The sequence below is a fragment of the Carassius gibelio genome, chromosome A9, assembly GCF_023724105.1.
Source record: "Carassius gibelio isolate Cgi1373 ecotype wild population from Czech Republic chromosome A9, carGib1.2-hapl.c, whole genome shotgun sequence".
NCBI classification, from domain to species: domain Eukaryota; kingdom Metazoa; phylum Chordata; class Actinopteri; order Cypriniformes; family Cyprinidae; genus Carassius; species Carassius gibelio.
Window position 1 is genome coordinate 20,390,260 of NC_068379.1, and position 18,367 is coordinate 20,408,626.

The window sequence follows — 18,367 nt, forward strand, 5'->3', positions numbered from 1 at the left end:
AAAAGCCACAGGGGACCAGCATGTGTGTTTGTGTGCAAGTGTGAAAAAATGTTTATGCCACATCTTTTAGACTGGGTGTGATAATATACAAATGTGTGTACAGTATGTGTGTTTTTTTGTACATCTGAGCCCCAATGCATTTTTTTTAGAAATTTCTGAGCAGGACCAGATGTGCTTTGTGGAGATGAGTGCAAGAGATGGGAAATTAACAGAAAACAAAACTAAAAAGAAAAAATAATTAACGGACATGATATCGTCTCTTGTGAAAAGAACACATTGTATGCTTTGACTGCTGGAACTTAATACTCTTAGAAAAGGAAATAATACAGAAGTTCAAAATTCCTGCAGTTTATCTTTGTTTCATTCAAAAACACAGCAAAAATATCATAGCCAACTTTTTTGTCTATTACTAGACCTGGATATATGCAACAAAAAATGAGCTTGCTTGGACTGGAACTCTGGAGTTTCTTTCTTCCACACTTAAATTGACTTCAAGCAGCCAGGCAGTCAGGCTAAAATATCAGTCACACGGTAACTCATTTCTGCTGGAAGGGTGAAGAAACCTGTTAAGAATCTATCTAGGTCATCTTAGAGTCTATTTTAGGACCATTAAAATGTGTCACATTATTTTCATGGCAATAAAATATACCCAAGTAAATTTTGATTGTTTTAGTTCATAAAAAAAAATTGATCATAAATTTGATTATGATAGTACATTAAAAAGGAATTATATCTTTTTAGTGGGAATTTAGAAACCTTACACAATGCAAAATACTAATAAAAATAATAAACCCTACAAATAAAAAAGAAATATGATCTGACTGATATGATCCATTGAGATTTACACAGAGAACGTATATACCGCCATATGGAGCAGGGGATGTAGGCACTAGATGGCAGTGTGGTTAGACCCAAAAGACCCCAAATATCTGACACCAAGCACATAAACAGTTGACACTGTGACCTTTTCTTAAGTTCATTCTTTAGACAGTTAATGTGTCAAAGAAAACATTCATTCTGACCAGCTACAAAATAGCTTCTTCCAACAGGAGACTGTTAAAGACAACCACTGCCTTTTGATAACAGCAGCACTGCTTTGTAGAAAAAGTTTTTATGAATGGACGCTTCTTCTTCGCAAAATGACTCATAGTTATTGTATCTAATTAGTGTTGCTTGTTACAGTATTGTACTATTGCTCGTGCTTAGGGTTATGAGTTTTGGAAAAATTGTATTGGTGACATTTGAAGAGCTATGCAGTGAGCCTTTATTGTCAACAAGTACTGCGGTATACTATACCATTATACATTTGACAAATGAAAGTTTGACATGCTAGAAGCTTTTGATTTAAAGTGTGATGTCTGTAGCTCTTGAAAGAGTTCAGGGACCTCAGTCAACCAGCCAACCATTGTCCCACTGCCAGATTCTCCCCCTCCTTCCCTGAGGGAAAGTTCTCCATTTGATTTCTGTCAATAAAAAGATAAACATTTCCCCTATCAGCTCTGGACACTTCTCAAGCTTCTAACAACCATCCATCCCTGCCATCAGAGAGGCCGAATGAACAGACTGCATCAGGAGATGAGGCACACAGGTGATGTGTAAGAAGCAGCGGTCAGAGAGAGAGAGACCAGCTTATTCAGGTCATGATGACACTGTTCCTTCCCCTCTCCCTCTACCTCTCCATCTCCCTTCACACATGCACTATTGGTAGTAGTTTGGGGGAGTTTTCAGGAGTGATGATATTACTGCATCAAGGTCGAATTGCTGCAAAGTGCTCTTCTGCCATACATTATAGTTATCATTTTTTATCCGCTTAGAAATTCGCCACGTTTTATTTTGTGCCACCATACTTACTCGTGTAACTACTCATGTAACCGTCTTTAAATAGTGAAAACATGGAAGTGTTTGGTGGCTTCTAAATTTATCCCTGTTTGGATCCTAACAAATAAGTGGTGTTAAGCTTAACACTAACATAGTGGTGCCACACGCTACATCGACTGTGTGAAAGCACTTAGACGTAAATTACTCAAAAAAAAAAATTAAGCAGCAAGAAAAATTTTCCTAGAACACCAAATTAGTGTAGTAGAATAATTTGTGCTCATGACACTGAAGAATTGAACAACTTTTGCTGTAAATTCAGCTTTGCTATAAATTACATTTTAAAATATATTAAAATATAAATTTTAGGCTGTAACAACATTTCACAATATTAGTGTTTCACTGTATTGTGAATCAAATGAATGCATCCTTGGTGAGCATAAGAGACATCTTTCAAATACATAAAAAAAATGTTTTATATAGTCTATATCATCATACTTAGGGGTCCTTGGCATCAAAAAGCCCCTGATATAAGGCACAACCTTCCCATTCATCTCAAGTAACCTCATACACAAAGATCTCTGAACAATTCATAATATAAGCGTAATTTCAAGGCATAAATGCATTATTTCAATCAGAGTGCTAACAGGGGCAAATTGCAGCCTGAACAGGTACGGACAAGTCTTGACAGAGGAAAGAGGGAAGCTCATTAAACACTTCCTCTTATTTCTGGCTGATCTGTAACGTGTGGAACACACTGGATATTCATTAGCTCTCCCTCCTCTTATCCTGTCAGGTTTAATTGCTAATGATCCTTTCTGTGTGTGCAGGTGCCTGCCGTGATGCCTGACAAATTGAATCTACCCTTAAAAAATGGAGACTTCTATAAAGGAGTGCGTACAATTTCCAAGGGCGGTCCTTTATTCCGGTGGTGGTTGCTTACAGTATCTCATTCCTGTTGGTTGCAAACTACAGATGAGGATATGATGCATAGCTATGGCTAAAACACTGAGCATCTGTGACTTGTGCTGTTGCTGAGGGAATCTATGTCTGAAGTTGAGCTGGAGTCGAGACTTGTGGGTGGAGTCAAAACGGCCCTTCTGTGGCCATAATGGAAGAGCTCTATTCCATGTTTATCCATCAGTGCCTGTTAATCCACAAACATCCAAGCCATTTGTGTCTGTAACTTTGAAATGTGCTTCAAATAAAGAAAAATCATCTGCCAGTATTGACAGATTCATGCCATTTTCATGAATCTCATGTACTGTAATCAGCAAATGATGATGAATGTTACCATGGGAGAATCAGATTGATTACCTCGTTGTGTGGTAAATACCACCTCTGTAGAACTGTGTGTATGTTTTTTTTTGTTTTTGTTTTTCAACACCTGTGATGGCGAATCTTGTTGAAATTATTCTGAGCAAATCTAAAAATAATTTTGTATGAGTAAGGCTTAATGCACATCTGAGAAGAAATTTATTTTTGAAAACTTTTTGGAGAGGAGCAACAAGGTCAGTTTAAGCCATGTTTTGAGCTTTCCTTGCTAAAAACAAAAAAACAAACAAACAACCAAACGTAAAACAACAGCTTAAACCATCATAGTTTTTTTATTAAAATAAAATTAAATTAAATTAAATGTGCAGACAGCAATCAGCAATCTTTCAGTTCCTGAATTACATTAGTCATGTACTTTATAAAATATATGGCAGCTACTGTTCCACTCATTAAATGCATTTTTCTAACTGCATATTCACCTTAAATGCACAATTTTACCGACCAGTCTTGTCCTTTGAAGGGTACACAGAAGCAGCAATACTGACTCTCCTCATCTGGAGTGCTACCAAAATGAAGCTATGTGATGTTCCAACAAGTAATGAGTCATCATTTCAGTCCTCTGTCTCCACAGAGCCAGTTGTCTAATTATAGATGCTCAAACTTTAGGTTTAAAGATTTGCATTCTTAGCTGCCAGCTACTACTGTATGCCAGAAAGATCAGTTATCATAGGCAATATCAATGAATAGAGATATGGCCCATTCAAAGATCTGAATAAATGAGTCCAACAAGCAACACTACAAGCATATCCTGAGTTTAAAATCACTTTCAAATGGCCTTAAAGAAACACAGTATCAAATAACATTATGGAATGCCAATAGATCTTTCTGACTGAAGAATTGTGAACTGTTTCCCTGTGAAAACAGTTCTATTCTCTGAGGGAATGAATGAGGGATACAGTAACAGGCTGCTCATTTTACATAGGGAAAATAAATAAGCCATTGCTCATTGTATGGAAACTGGTAAAGTGTTTTTAAGGCACAATTGGACAATCATACAATAATGACTCTCTATTTAAATTCAACTGTGACCCCCCCCCCCCCCCCCACCCACCCCACCACCAAAAAATAATAATCATATAATAATTCATTAATTAAAAATACACACACAGACACACACACACACACACACACATGTTAAACGTCAAATATGGTTTGAGTGGCTGTAATTGTGTTGGATTATACAGCAAATTTCGAAATAAACCATTAAAAAAATAATAATAAAATAACACCCTTAAAACCACCCGGTGATACATTCTCTAGATTTGAATTCTCTAGAACTGTCCGTGGCTTTACCTTCAATCAAAGTGAGATACTGTTCCTGTCCTTAGAGATGTGTCATGTCTGATAATTATAGCATGAAACAAGATGAAATATCTTGAAACAACCCTAACCCTACCCCTTGAATTTATGTTGCAAGATTTTTCAGAAATTAGTATAATATGCTGATTTGGTGATCAAATTAATGCATACTGAAAAAAGTTTAAAAAGATGTTTAAACCCAAAATGTTTAAAGGGGTCCTATTATGCTTCACTTTTTCAACTTTAGTTAGTCTGTAATGTTGCTGTTTAAGCATAGAAAAATCTGCAAAGTTACAAAGCTTAAAGTCCATTTCAAAAGGAGATATTTTATTTAACAGAAATCCCTTTTCAAAAACTACAACAAACGACTCGTTTGGACTACAACACATATTTGTGATATCACAAATATCGAAGCATGGGAAGAGACCTGGTTGAGCTGCACTATAGAAGGCAATGAGTGTTATCACTATGTCGGAGACACGCTAGCTTTCCCAGGGCAGATGGACTGGAGTGGTTACAATCATCCAGGTTTAAATCAATCGTTTAAATCAAATTGATTTCATTTTGATGCAATATTTACACTGCAGTGTATATATTGTACCTTAAAAAAAGGAGAGAAGTGGCTGACTTAGTGAAGTGGTGTCAGGATAACAATCTCTCCCCAAATGTCAACAAAACTAAGGAGATGATTGTTGATCTAAGGAGGAAGAAGGAGCAGCACTCAGCACTGTGCATTGGTTGGACAGAGGTGGAGAGAGTGAGAAGTTTTAGATTCATGGGTGTTCACATCACTGATGATCTAACCTGGTCTCACAATATTACAGAGCTGGTCAAGAAATCATGTCAACATCTGTACTTTTTGAAGAGGCTGAGGATGTTTTTTCTTTTTTTTTTTTTCTTTTTTTTTTATTGGTCTTATGAAGTATTCTAATTTGTTGAGATAGTGAGTTTCTGTTAAATGTGAGCCAACATCATAAAAATTTAAAGAACAAAAGACTTAAACTACTTCAGTCTGTGTGCATTTAATTTATTTAATACACAAGTTCGACAATTTGAGTTGAATTACTGAAATGATCTTATCCACGACATTCTAAACTGAAATTCACCTGTACACAACCTGGAAGAGCTGTCATAAAACCACTGTGAGGGAAAGGACAAAAACATGTCCGGTTGTTATTTGTTCAGCTAGAACTGGTTTTGCTCAATTAAGGTCAGCCTTTGAATTGTGCTTTATTAAAGCCACCTGTAATCTTGGAGAGCAATCACATTCTAGCACTCTATTTTTTGGATTGCCCCCATGCTTGAAGGACCTATAAAATAGGCAATTTTACAGGTAGAACCGTGGATCAGTCAGCTGTGTCTGAGGTATAACTGATCTTTGCATGTGAAGATGCCTGGAGCTTGACAGCCTGGTGGACTGAAGGACCACATAGCTCATGTCATTTATGTGAGAAAAGCATGGAGAAAAAAGAGAAATCACAGGAAACCAGTCCTTCCCTTTCAATCTACACTATTACTTTTACAATTTCTCCAATTATCATATTTCATAACACTGAATATTGTTATAACAAATTGCAAATGTAATCATGCAAATTGTGATGAGCTGCTGGTTTCTTTTGGTTTTTATCTCTCTCTCTCAAAACATTTTCAACAATTGCTGAAATATGTTGCTGATGTCCTCAAGGAGAGAGGTGGCATGCTGTTATCCACTGAGACTTCTGACCTCTAATTGCTTTGAAAAGCCATTTCCTATGATATTTGGCACTTTCATTTGCATCCTATGAAGAAGGTGCCTTGTTTTTTCTAAGTGCACTTGCCAAACGGTTCACAATTTCTCACGTTAATTATGCTATGAGTCATCGTTACCTGCATGTCACAGCCCCATAAAAAGGTAAAAATAGACAGAGAACAAGATGGAGAAGTGTACTAATTACATGGTTCACCCTGTTTGCTGATTTTCCTCAAATGCAGAGAAGAAGACACATTAAACATTTTTTAAGGCTATTATCGTGCTGGTTGATGAATATTTTTGGTTGTATTATGATTCCATGGTTCACAGCACAGCACAGTTTTAGTTAGGGAAAATCTGACACTGAATGGAGGGATTAAACAAGTTGGTTTAATTCAGATTTGCTAATTGTGCTGTGTAAATGTTTCAGAGTTCTTCCCCCAGGAAACTAGATAGGTTTAAATATTCAAAATGTTACTGATCAAGAAACATTACAAAATATAATAAAAAATAATGTATAACTGTAATACTAGTTTATTTGTTTGGTTTCAAATGGTAGTGTATAACATAATATAAGCAAAGTTAATAAATGTAATAATGTCTTACCTGTTTTAACTTTTTCAAGTCTTCATCCAACTCAAGATTGTCCAAAATAACAGCCACAAAAAGACTCAGAAGGATCTAAAAGACAAGAACATACTGAATTTAGCTTTCATTACAATTTACCAATACACCTATATATGCATTTAGAGTACTGTTTGGACAAAACAAAAAAAGACATTACAATATATTTAAGACCAATCATTTATTAATCACATATCTTAACTGAATATCTGAAGGTCCCAGACGTTTTAAGATATAAACACTGTGATGTGGCCTCAATATTCTCAGTAGGTGTATTGTGCTCATGGGGTGATGTTGACAGATAATCTGTTTTACAAACATGAGCTCTGTCCAAGACATAGTTATAATCCATCAATAAAAATAATGTTTGATGAAATAAGATACTGTGATAGTCATGTCAGAGCCCAAGGAAAACAAAAATGTTTCACAATAAACACAGCAAGCACATGAGGTAGAGTCATGCTCAGGATAACAACAAAAATCTAAATCAATCACAGCTGACTGTGTCTTAGATGTACTCAGCGCTTTGATATTTAATGACACTTAAAAATGCATTAGGCATTGCGTCTTTTCTCTCCATCATAATTTAATTTTTTTATTTTTGGTGACAGGAAATGAATAAATGATTCAGCCATGTCTTGATTACATGCTCGGTCTGTTCTGTCATTAGAATGCGCTCTCATTCAAATGTCAAATTTAAATGGCTGGTCCTCACTCACTCAATCTTGTCAAAAGTCAAACAAAAGGAAAAAAATCATTACGACCATAGCACAATTATATCCCAAGTACATTTTGTTCTCAACAGAGGATATTTCCAAGAAATGTGTAACATAAATCTATAGATAAAGACTTAAAGCATAAATACTTCATTATCTTTGACATGACATACAGCCAAGTATGGTGACCATACTTAGAATTTTAACCCATGCTGCCCCGAGACTCATACTCACAGCCTTTGGATTACAAGTCTGACTCACTAATCATTAGGCCATGACTTCCCATTAAGTATGCTGTAGAACTTTTTATGGTGGACTGCAATGGCAAATGTTTGCTTGTAATATCTGCAATGAGGAGTGGCAGGGGCTGTGATGTGGCTGTAAAATCCCCCAAATATGTTTTTTAAAAAGTGACATGACATTCAGCCAAGTATGGTGACCCATACTCAAAATTCGTGCTCTGCATTTAACCCATCCAAAGTGCACACACACAAGAGCAGTGAACACACACACACAGTGGGCAGCCACTTATGCTGCGGCACCCAGGTAGCAGCTGGGGGTTCAGTGCTTTGCTCAAGGGCACCTAAGCATTGGTATTGCTGGCCCAAGATTCAAACCCACAACCCTAGGGTTAGGAGTCAAACTCTCTAACCACTAGGCCACAACTTCCACCTTCTTGGTCATGGTGTCTCCTCTGCCAGGTAAGTTTTTTAAGTATAAAAATATGGGTGAAGGGAGTGTTTGATGTAAGGTGTGAAAACTGGAAAAAAGATGTGCATAAGGATGTTTCCAGAGGCAATTTACTGATATATTTCCTAAGCAAGTGTTGTTTCTTATCTTTCTGTTCATGATTAGGAGGCAGCACAGGAATTTATCCGTGTCCACTCTATACACTATACGATTGCTTGTAGCCTAAAAAAACCCTTGGAAGTCTTTATATTTACTGACTGAAGAAAACATAGCAGACAGTACTCAACTGCTGTACTACAGAAAGTCCTTCACACAGACTGATCCACTTTATTCACATTCACTAAGTACCTTAGACATTCAGCTAGAGTGCTACATCTCTTCAAACCACACAAAACTGCCAATTAGAGGTTGGAATACTGCTTACACAAACATCCAACCTGCTACAGAATCTCTGAATATGGTCTCTTGATGGCTAGGTAAGCCAGAAGATCAAGAGAAGCAAGGGAGGACAAAGCATGATTCATTTTCTAACAGTCTGGTTAGCTTTCAGTGGAACAAACGCAAGGTGTCTTTATTTTAGGTGCATTTGCTTTGCTGGTGTGTCCGTGAAATTGGGAACACATGGAGCATGCACAACACGTTGAACTGGTGTCCTTTATGGGATACCATAATGAAAGACAATGTCAAAAGTGATGAGGTGGATCAGGCCTCAGACAAGTCACATCACACACTGCCAGCTCTCTTGTTAGTGTAAATCTTATGTAAATCCTATGAACACATGCTCCCATAGTTTTAACCTGCCCCAAAAGTTTAGTTTCTAGAATTACATTTTGAAGCCTATTATTTCAGTACACTGAAAATGTATTTAACTGGATAGCATCACCACAATACTGTATGCCATATTTTTGTAGGTTAAATCCCAGAAAGTAGTTAGAATTTAGCACTTTATAACTTCCAGTTCCATTGTCCTGAAATCAATGGATTTTTTTGATTGGGTTTTTGGTTTAAAACCTGAAATAAGATTTGTGGTTAACACAAGCTTAAAATATTTTCATGTTTTATTCTATAAGATAAAATAAATTTACTTGTTTTGAAAAAGGAGGTTGCTTCCAAGTGTTTAAAAGAGACTACAGAGGTTGTCGAGGACCTTAAACATCACACTGAACAGGAAAATTAATCTAATCACTAGTCCAGTTTCTCATTGTGTTTATAATCACACTCTTAAAAACTATTATCACTTTTTTGGAAACCTTATGGTGGTGACATTGAAGTCATACGACTGTGGTAAAATTAGTTTATAGCCTACGTTTACATTTTGACTTCTGGTGATTGTATGTAGGTTTCAAAATTTGTGTTAAAGTTGTGTTGTGTTAAATTGTGAAGATTATGATGATGATGAACAAAATTTGTAAAAAAAAATTTTTTAATCTTTCCTTAGTCACAAAGCTTGTTTTTTGCAGTATTGCAAAAGCCAATGGAAAAATCCAATTGGGTTTTTGTCAAGGGAGCCAAGATGATGCTAACCTTTGAGTTGGCCTATAAAAATATGTCATTATTTCAGCACTTTATAGGAGCCCTTTTTTATCTTACAGAAAAACTACAAAAAATAATATTTACCAGTGTGGCAAACAGGTGATAGAGTATGAAGTATATGGCCACCACTGGAGCCCACATCGGTCCCACTGCCACCAGAGTTTGGTCCATGACATCCACCCATCCCTCCTGCGTAAGAATCTGGAACATGGACATAAATGCCTGCAAGAAAGAAAAAGAGAAACGATCAGCCTGTATTTTTTATTATTCAGAATTTTTTTTTTTTTTTTTATCAGTCCTTAACCTTGACAGCCCAGTGCCTCATCTGGTAATTTTGAAAGTCATATGCAGTTGGAATAACATGAAGGTGTAAAAACTATTTCTGACTGAACTAAAACTTTAATAGTTCATAGGCATAATAGATAGGAATAGGTTTCATGAATTTAATAGATGGTGCTAATTGTCCTGACTCTTGATTTGACCTTTCCAGTCATTTATCAAAACAAAATGGACATTTTAAAAATGAGCAGAAGCAGAGTAACAATTTTATATTTGTCGCTTTTCCTAAATATATTCTCATGTTTATACAAGGATATTTGACTTACAAGACAGAGCGCAACATTCACTGAAATGGATGCAAATACAGAAAGGAAAAACTTCATCATATGGAGATATGAGACCACATTTTCATGGCCTTTTATCCATGGAAGTCAAATGGAGGTCTAAACCCAGTTGGTCCCAAATCCGGTCACAGACACACTGTTTCTGCGTGACTGCAGATGAAGATAATTTTATATTTTGCAACAGTTCTATTGACAAGAGAGCTGAGTAAACATCATTATCTTCAATGGTTATCGTGCCACCCGTCTTGGAAATGAGCAGCATCTGTTTATGTGAGTCCCTCCAAATCCCAGCATGCATTGGGATCAGTGGAGTCCCACTAATAACGTAGGATAAAAAGACACCACTAATGAGAACCCCTCTCATGAGCATGTAGTATTCAAAAAAACTTGGAAGAGAGCACATCTACTGACAAATTAAGTATTATAACAGATTAAGAGATATTTTGGTCCACACTGGTTTCTGAATTATTTTCTAGATTTAACCAGTGTTTTTCTGACGTGATAACTGTTAGTATTTTAGTATCTCAACTATTCAAATAAAAATGGTCAAGATACCAAGATCTGCAATTATAAGACAGATTTCAAGAACTTTATTTGCTCCTCCAAGACTAAATTATTCTAACTACTTTCTGTGTCTCAAGAGAGAGGGAGATTTACCCGTGGAAATGTGGTGAAACGATCCAAGTCCTCCACAAAGCAGAACATCTGCAGACTGATGGCAGACATCACTATGAGCAGACTGGCAGTGAACACTACTAGACTGCCGAGTTTCTTCCCTGGACCGAAAATCTTATACACAAAGTCTTCCAGTGCTGGAGAGATCTTTATTAGGCGGACCACTCGCAAAACCTGCAGGTAAGAAGGAAAAACATTTACATTTTCTTAATTAAAAACAAACTTAATATTTACTTAATCCACATCTTGGAATTATAAATCAACTAATCAGAGCATCAACAAATCAATAAATCCAGAGATGCATCTCATTACACCTGTTTTAAATAAATATCATCATGAAAATGATCACAAGAAGAAGGCCCATGGAGCATATTTGTTTTATTGATTTTTAATGAGCCGACACTGATAGTGGGTTTTTCACTGTAATAACTTGGCTACAAATTGCATTGTTGCTCATGCAGTTACTAAATTACTCTAGGTGACAACAAATTTGAGTAATGATGCATCTAGCCTGAGTTTTGAACAAGAGCAGAGAATGGATATTGATCCATTTGCTTCTAGCTGAATGTGACCTGAGAGTCCTACTGCTGTCGTTACTTTCAAACCTAGAATAATCATCCAGCAATCCTCAGGAGAAGGTTTTTCTGCACAACAAACACATCAACAAATCTGCTTCTTTGGGGTTATGTAGCTTCAGAGATCTAAAACTACGGTGCCCATCCAAGGGTGCTGACTATTAGTCATAATTATTTTTTTTTACTCTGTTTCAACTCAATTCTAATCACAGAGTTTCCATAGCTCAGTTGATAAAGAATGGTGCTAGTAAGACAGGTCCGGGTCTGTTGTGAGTGCGTTCACGACGCTGCTGACGTACGATGCTGCAACAGTTTGTGTAATGTACAAGAGATTTCTTACTGCATAGTTTGAGAACCAATGGAAATCGAGTACTAATTGGTCTCTCCAGAAACGTAAATGTAAGACCTATTGAATATGGCAAACTGGAAAGCAAAAGCTTAGTTTGACCTTTACAGTCAAACAACAAAACATGGCTGGTCTTTCTAATAAGGAGCTAGAATGATTATAAATGATTAACATTTTGCAGATTCTGCAAGGTTTATGTATTCTAATGACCTCAACTTGTTACACACATTGCAACTATGTGTTACTTATAAAATATGTGCATAATTCACATTGATAAAAAAACATCTTCAAGCACATAAATATAGATAATGTAATAAAAATGTGGCAAAAAAGATTACAGAATATTCAACAATGCAAAGAAGCGATTATGTTCAAAATGTTTTAGGATATGAGTTTGAAGCCAGACATTGCTATTACAATGACTCATTTCACTAATGATAGAAAAATAAAGAATGCTATTTACAAATCAAATTTAGCTTGGTGACTGCTCATGGTGAATCATGTGTCTTCATGGCAGTTTCATAATGAGCCCAGACATGAGGGGAGGATATGAATATTCACGGACAGAGCTCCGCCCCTCCTGCAAAGAGAAAACTGGAGGGGGAGTGCAGGTTGTGTCCTTAATGAGGCTTGTCAACGTGAGCGGTTTTCATCCATTCCCATTTCCTGCTGTTGCCTGGAGATGTATGAAAACAAGCTCCACCATGGCCACCAGTATACGTTATGCCCTCAAGCACAGAGCCTTTTACAAATATTGTGGCTGCCGTGTCATGGCCTTAGTAAAAAATAAAGAAATAAACTTTTCTGTGCATAATTTGCCAAAACGATACTATCGGTAGTTAATTATGTCTGAAAAATAATCTGAGAAGTTTTGAACAATGACATGCAGTATTGTACATGTTGTTTAAGATCAGCTTGGTAACGTGTTGGCAGTGAGAAATTACATCACCTCAAACTAAGTTCTACTATCAGAGATTACTAAAATGTAGCATGCTATCATTGGTCTCAAATCACAAATTTCCAACACTATACTGTAGGTTGATTAAGGCGGTTTTCAGGAATGTGCATGCAGGTAGTTGCACAGTAAATTTTTAGTAATGACTAGTTCAAGATTATCTTTGGATCAGTAACTGTTTCTAACCTGGAAGTAGGTGAACTGCGAGTGGTAGAGATCAGGATAAATGTGCAGGGTGGTGCCCACTACAAGCAAAGATTCAAACTTGTGTAGAGAGGAACTGATGTAGCCAGTGAAGCCCAAACACCAGATTTTCAGAAGAGCTTCCAAATCAAACAGCACAGTGAAGGCGACCTGAAAATGACAGAAAGAGACAATGAGAGGCAGGAAGTATGATAATGGAGAGCTGTTCCTTGTGTGCCCATTTCTTAGTAATTGCTTTTTGAGTGTCCTTAGATCCTTTGGTTTTTGCAAAGGGAACACGTATGTGAATACGTGCACATTCAAACAAAGAGGGTTGAAGAACCATTTCCATTGACAATAACTCTGCTTTTCATGTATAAGATACGGCATATAGGAAGTGCGTAATAGGAAATAAATGCAATCTTAGCGAACAAAATAAAACTAGTATCCCTAATATGGTCTGATCCAAATAAAGAGCAGCATGGATTAATGATGAGATGGATCAACCTGTGAATATGTGGGGTGCTTCTTCCTCCTTATCTCTGTCTTTCAGATTGGAGTGGGCGGGTGGCCACACTTCTCTATCTCTTTGTTCCCACTGTGCCACCTGCATACTGATTGCAGAGGCAGTGCGTGGCAAACAGGACACATATACGCATACATACACACATATCAACCCAGCACTTGGTAAAATGGAGTGATGCCCACAAGCTGTTTTCGCCCACGATGTCACTCAGTTGATTTAATCTCTGGGTTTTAAGGCGACAGAAAGTGATGAGGATTAGTATACAGTATATGAGCTTTCAGCTAAATCTGCTGATGCATTTGAATGCAGTAACAATATAAGGGTTCTTCTGCCCATCTCATAACTCTTGATAACAGTGCAAAAGTGTGTCTTTTAAAACTAATAAACATTTAAAAGACAAAGAAAGGGAAGAAAACCCATCCCAGAAAAGTTTATTATCAAGTAGCATCTTGACACTAAATAACTGTAAAAGACATGAAGACTTTCATAGTGGGATTCACATTATGCAGCACTCGTGGCACCTGTAGCAAATGAGCTCTTAGGGGGAAATATTAATAATTACTCATAACTTATCATTAATTTTTAATATTTATATCAGTTTTAGGATTAACTGTAGCAGAATTAATTTCACAGTTGACAGTTGGTACGAATGATGTTTTATCAATTCAAAGAAAGATTATTTTCCTTGCAAGAAGGATAGCTTTCTCACGGTTAATACTAAACAGCACAAGAGCAACAAAATCAAAAGTGACCTTGATTTGTGAACAGTGAATACAGAGAAAAATCAAGTATATGAAAAAGGTTAATAAATGGGAATAGGTATGACACAGCCAAAGCATAAATATAGGATTACAAGAAGGTAAAAGTAAATGAGAGAGAAAGGGAGCAAGAGAGAAAGAGAGAAGTGGGGGAGGGTCTTTTGTGGAATGGCCAATACAAGGCATGAATTTTGAGCGGGATCAATTTTTTCTTTGTCTACATTTACAGCCCATTTGCATGTTTATTGCTGGTCTGGAGAATTGTTGCAGTTGTTGTACCCAAAGTATAGTAAAAATAGCAGCATTTCATAATCACACAGTGCACATGCATTGTTAAAGAAACAGAGAGCAGATCGTTTTGACACCAAGAAAGAAATGGCTAGAAGATATTAAAGCAGAGCTACATTCTTTCACCTGGATATTTTCACAGTTGCTGGAGCGAGGAACAAGGAACGCGGAGAACGCAGGAGAATTGCGATACACAGACTTTAATCTTCTTACACAGGGTTACACAAAGCAGGCAGAAACACACTGTAGCACATCATTGACGAACAATACTGGATACCGGACATGGAAAAACGCAGGGCTTAAAAAACAAAGAACTAATTGGGACACACCTGAAATCATTGAACATAACTGATACAAGGGAGAAAAAAGGTCATTTGGAGAACAGGTGGAGAAAAACACAAGACACAGGAACACTGACAGACATAAGCATTTAGAGTTTAACTAATCCCCATAAAGAGTTGTAACTAGACTAATGCAATAGGGAAACATACATGTGACACATACATATTTATATACATTTTATATCTGCTTAATTATGCCCTAAATAAAGAAAATGTATTTATGTGTGTGTATTATGTGTATTGTAAGTGTGGATTCAATGGGCCATAGTGAGTGTGCTGCTGTTGTGATCATCTTCTCGTTGGAATGTATTTGAAGTCCGATGGGGCAATCAGAGTACTGTTCTGTTTAGCCTCTTCTGGATGATGGTGGAGACCCTTGGAAATTTAGCACCCATATAAACATAGACTGCGGGGCCAGGTCTGTAATTCACAACATTTATTCCCGTTCAGAGTTGCATTAATTGTTTGTCAAAATCTAGTATTGATGATGGGAGAGTAGGAACGCTGCGCATCTTCTCCAGTACATCCCAAAGATTCTCAATGGGGTTAAGGTCTGACTCTGGACTCTGAAGTGATCAATCCATGTGTGAAAATGATTTTTCATACTCCCTGAACAACTCTTTCACAATTTGAGTCAGATGAATCCTGGCATTGTCATCTTGGAATATGCCCGTGCCAACAGGCAAGAAAAAAATCTGTTGTTGGAATCCCTTGTAAAATTGCTGCACACATTAACCCTCTGGGGTGTTTTGGGGGCCTGGAGAAGTTTTTACATGTCCTGACTTTTGTGCTTTTTTCAGTTGCTTATAAACATATGAATGGCTAAAGTCAGAAAACACCATATTCAGTAAAAACTGGGCTACGATAATACGTTAATAGCATGTATGTACATTATTGTGTTTTTGAGAAAGCAACGTTTATGGTGGCTAGTGAAAAACTAAAATTTTGAAGTCATTGAAATAAGGTCATAAAACAAAAACAAACAATTTGCGTTTGTAGACCCCAGAGGGTTCAACAAATTTCTAAAAATCTATTTTGACAGGTCTTACCTCAGCCAGGTAGAACTCATCATTGGTAAGTTTATGGTCCTCCCCCTTGTGGTAATTGCTAGCAGCTACTATCACGTCGACGGCCACCATACTGAGGATGAACATGTGGAAAACTGAAGATCGCATCAGTTGCTGCAGAAAAAAAAAGATCAGACACAGTGTTGTCAAAAGCATGTCTTTTGAGGCAACTTTGTAACTGTGTTGTAAATTTTAACTGTGCACACACTTCAGTCAAATGAGATGCATGACATCTATTCCTTGAGCTGCAATATTGAGCAATTTCTTTGAATCATTTTATATATGAAAAAAAAAACGTAAAAAAAAACGTAAAATACGTTTATATATATATATATATACGGCAAACATACGGCAAAGATCACCGCAGTTGCTATAGTTATTACCTCTAACAGTAAACAGAACACAACGAACCACAAAGCCAAACCCTTGCTAAAATCACACTTGTATTAATATATTTTTGCCATGGAGAGTACAAACATAACAGAAAACAAAAAAATGTAAACCAAACTGGACAGAGGATGAAAAGGCAATTATTGTTTTCGTAAGTGGTTATAATAATTATAATAATTAGGGATGCACCGAATCCAGATTTTTGGGGTCCGGCCGAATACCGAATCCATTCTTTAAGATTCGGCCGAATCCGAAACCAAATACCGAATCCTACTCGCATCCTTATTCCATTAACACAGTAAAACACATTTGAATGAAGTAAACAACGTCCACAGCAATGTATTTTTCATTTTATTTTATTTTAAATGTAAAAAAATTTTTTTGTAAAAAGAATAGGCAACATTATGCCAGGATGAGAAGTGAGAATTTTTTTTGGACAATTACCAAGATTATGCTTACCCAAGTAAACAACCAAAACCTTTCAATAAAAGTGCAGCAACGCAAAGAAAAGTGTTTTTCTTTTCTTTTTAAACATCTGAATATGTTCGGTGAATAACTGAAATTAATGTAATTGAGCATTAACTCAATAAACATGGATAGTAAGCTGTTTAGTTTTCGTTTATAACTGTAGGATAGGCTAGGATTAGAACAGTAGCCAAATATTACGAAAAATATTACGGAAGATCACACACATCTCCTGCATCATAATTAAATTAACGTAAAACCTCTACTCCTTCACATGAAATGAGAGTTTAATTAGAAAAAAAACAAGATGCTCTGCATTAACAGGTGACAGCCGGTTGGGAGTGTGGGAACGAATGTCCCCAGCAGTACTGAAAAGTCTTTCACTGGGCACAGAGGTAGATTTTTGCCATTTTTGCCAGAATTGGAAATCGCTGCTGGTTTGTCTTCCACCACTGAAGAGGATCCTCTCTAAGAGGAATCAAAGGCTTATCTCCACGTAAGCACCCGATGTGACTGGCTTGGTCTGTATTGCTACGGTATAAATCATCCCAGCCGCTCAAGATTCCTGAACAGTTTATAAAACTGATATAAACTCATATAAACACCTTCACACAATCAACGGCCGCATGAACCCAGCAAGCCTAGGGTTCGGTTTGGTGAAAAAAAAGCCGAAACCGAACCCCGTCAAAAAGCCCAGTATTCGGCCGAATCCGAATCCTGGATTCGGTGCATCCCTAATAATAATAATTTTCAGCCTTTCATCAACCATTCATCGTCTCCAAGGGATTATTCCGATCATTAAAAACACGCCTTGGTATTTCCTCCTCTTCAATTAACACTAAATCAAGCCATCGTATTTTGAGTTTAAGTTGACTTAAGGGAGCTGTTTTGGTCCCTTAAATTTATTAAGGTGAAATGGTCACTAAGGACTTTGAAGCAACGCTTAAGGGAACACTTAGACAATTAAGGGGAAAAACTTAATAACAGCCATAAGTTCCTTAAGGAAACCCTTAGGGTTTTTTCTTGCAACCCAAGTTACACTAAGGGTACCCTTAACCTTATATCTAAGGGATTTCTTAGCTTAAGGTATTTCATGCAACCGGGCACAGAACTTGATCTGAAACCTACTCCAGTGGTTCAAACGAAGGTTTGCAGAGAGCCTCTAGCACAATAGCCTAATATCACAGAGAGACGCGAGATTGTACTGGAGGCCTCAGCCATTCAGTTATTCTGAATCAATCCGAGTACAATCGTGATTAATTAGATTCAAAATTTTAATCTATTGACAGCCCTATTAGCAATACATAAATAAATATGACCTGACCATTTCTTTGTGAGATTCACTCAGGATTCTGTTCAAAACTGCGGCAAGATCTGTGCCCCGTAAGGCAAACTATTGCAGCATTTCCACCGAAATTACCCGGAACATTTGTA

At 36.9% G+C, this 18,367-nt stretch overlaps 1 protein-coding gene across 5 annotated transcripts in view; it reads right to left on the minus strand.

Moving 5' to 3' along the window:
- Positions 1-18,367, minus strand: part of LOC128019899 (sodium leak channel NALCN) — an 85,800-nt gene that overhangs the window by 44,014 nt on the left and 23,419 nt on the right. For all 5 annotated transcript variants that reach the window (XM_052606231.1, XM_052606230.1, XM_052606228.1 and 2 more), the window contains 5 exons: positions 16,061-16,192; positions 13,102-13,269; positions 11,022-11,213; positions 9,826-9,963; positions 6,785-6,859 (listed from right to left, as the gene is read on the minus strand). In XM_052606231.1, the coding sequence (XP_052462191.1) occupies positions 6,785-6,859; positions 9,826-9,963; positions 11,022-11,213; positions 13,102-13,269; positions 16,061-16,192 (705 nt within the window). The remainder of the gene's footprint in view (positions 1-6,784; positions 6,860-9,825; positions 9,964-11,021; positions 11,214-13,101; positions 13,270-16,060; positions 16,193-18,367) is intronic.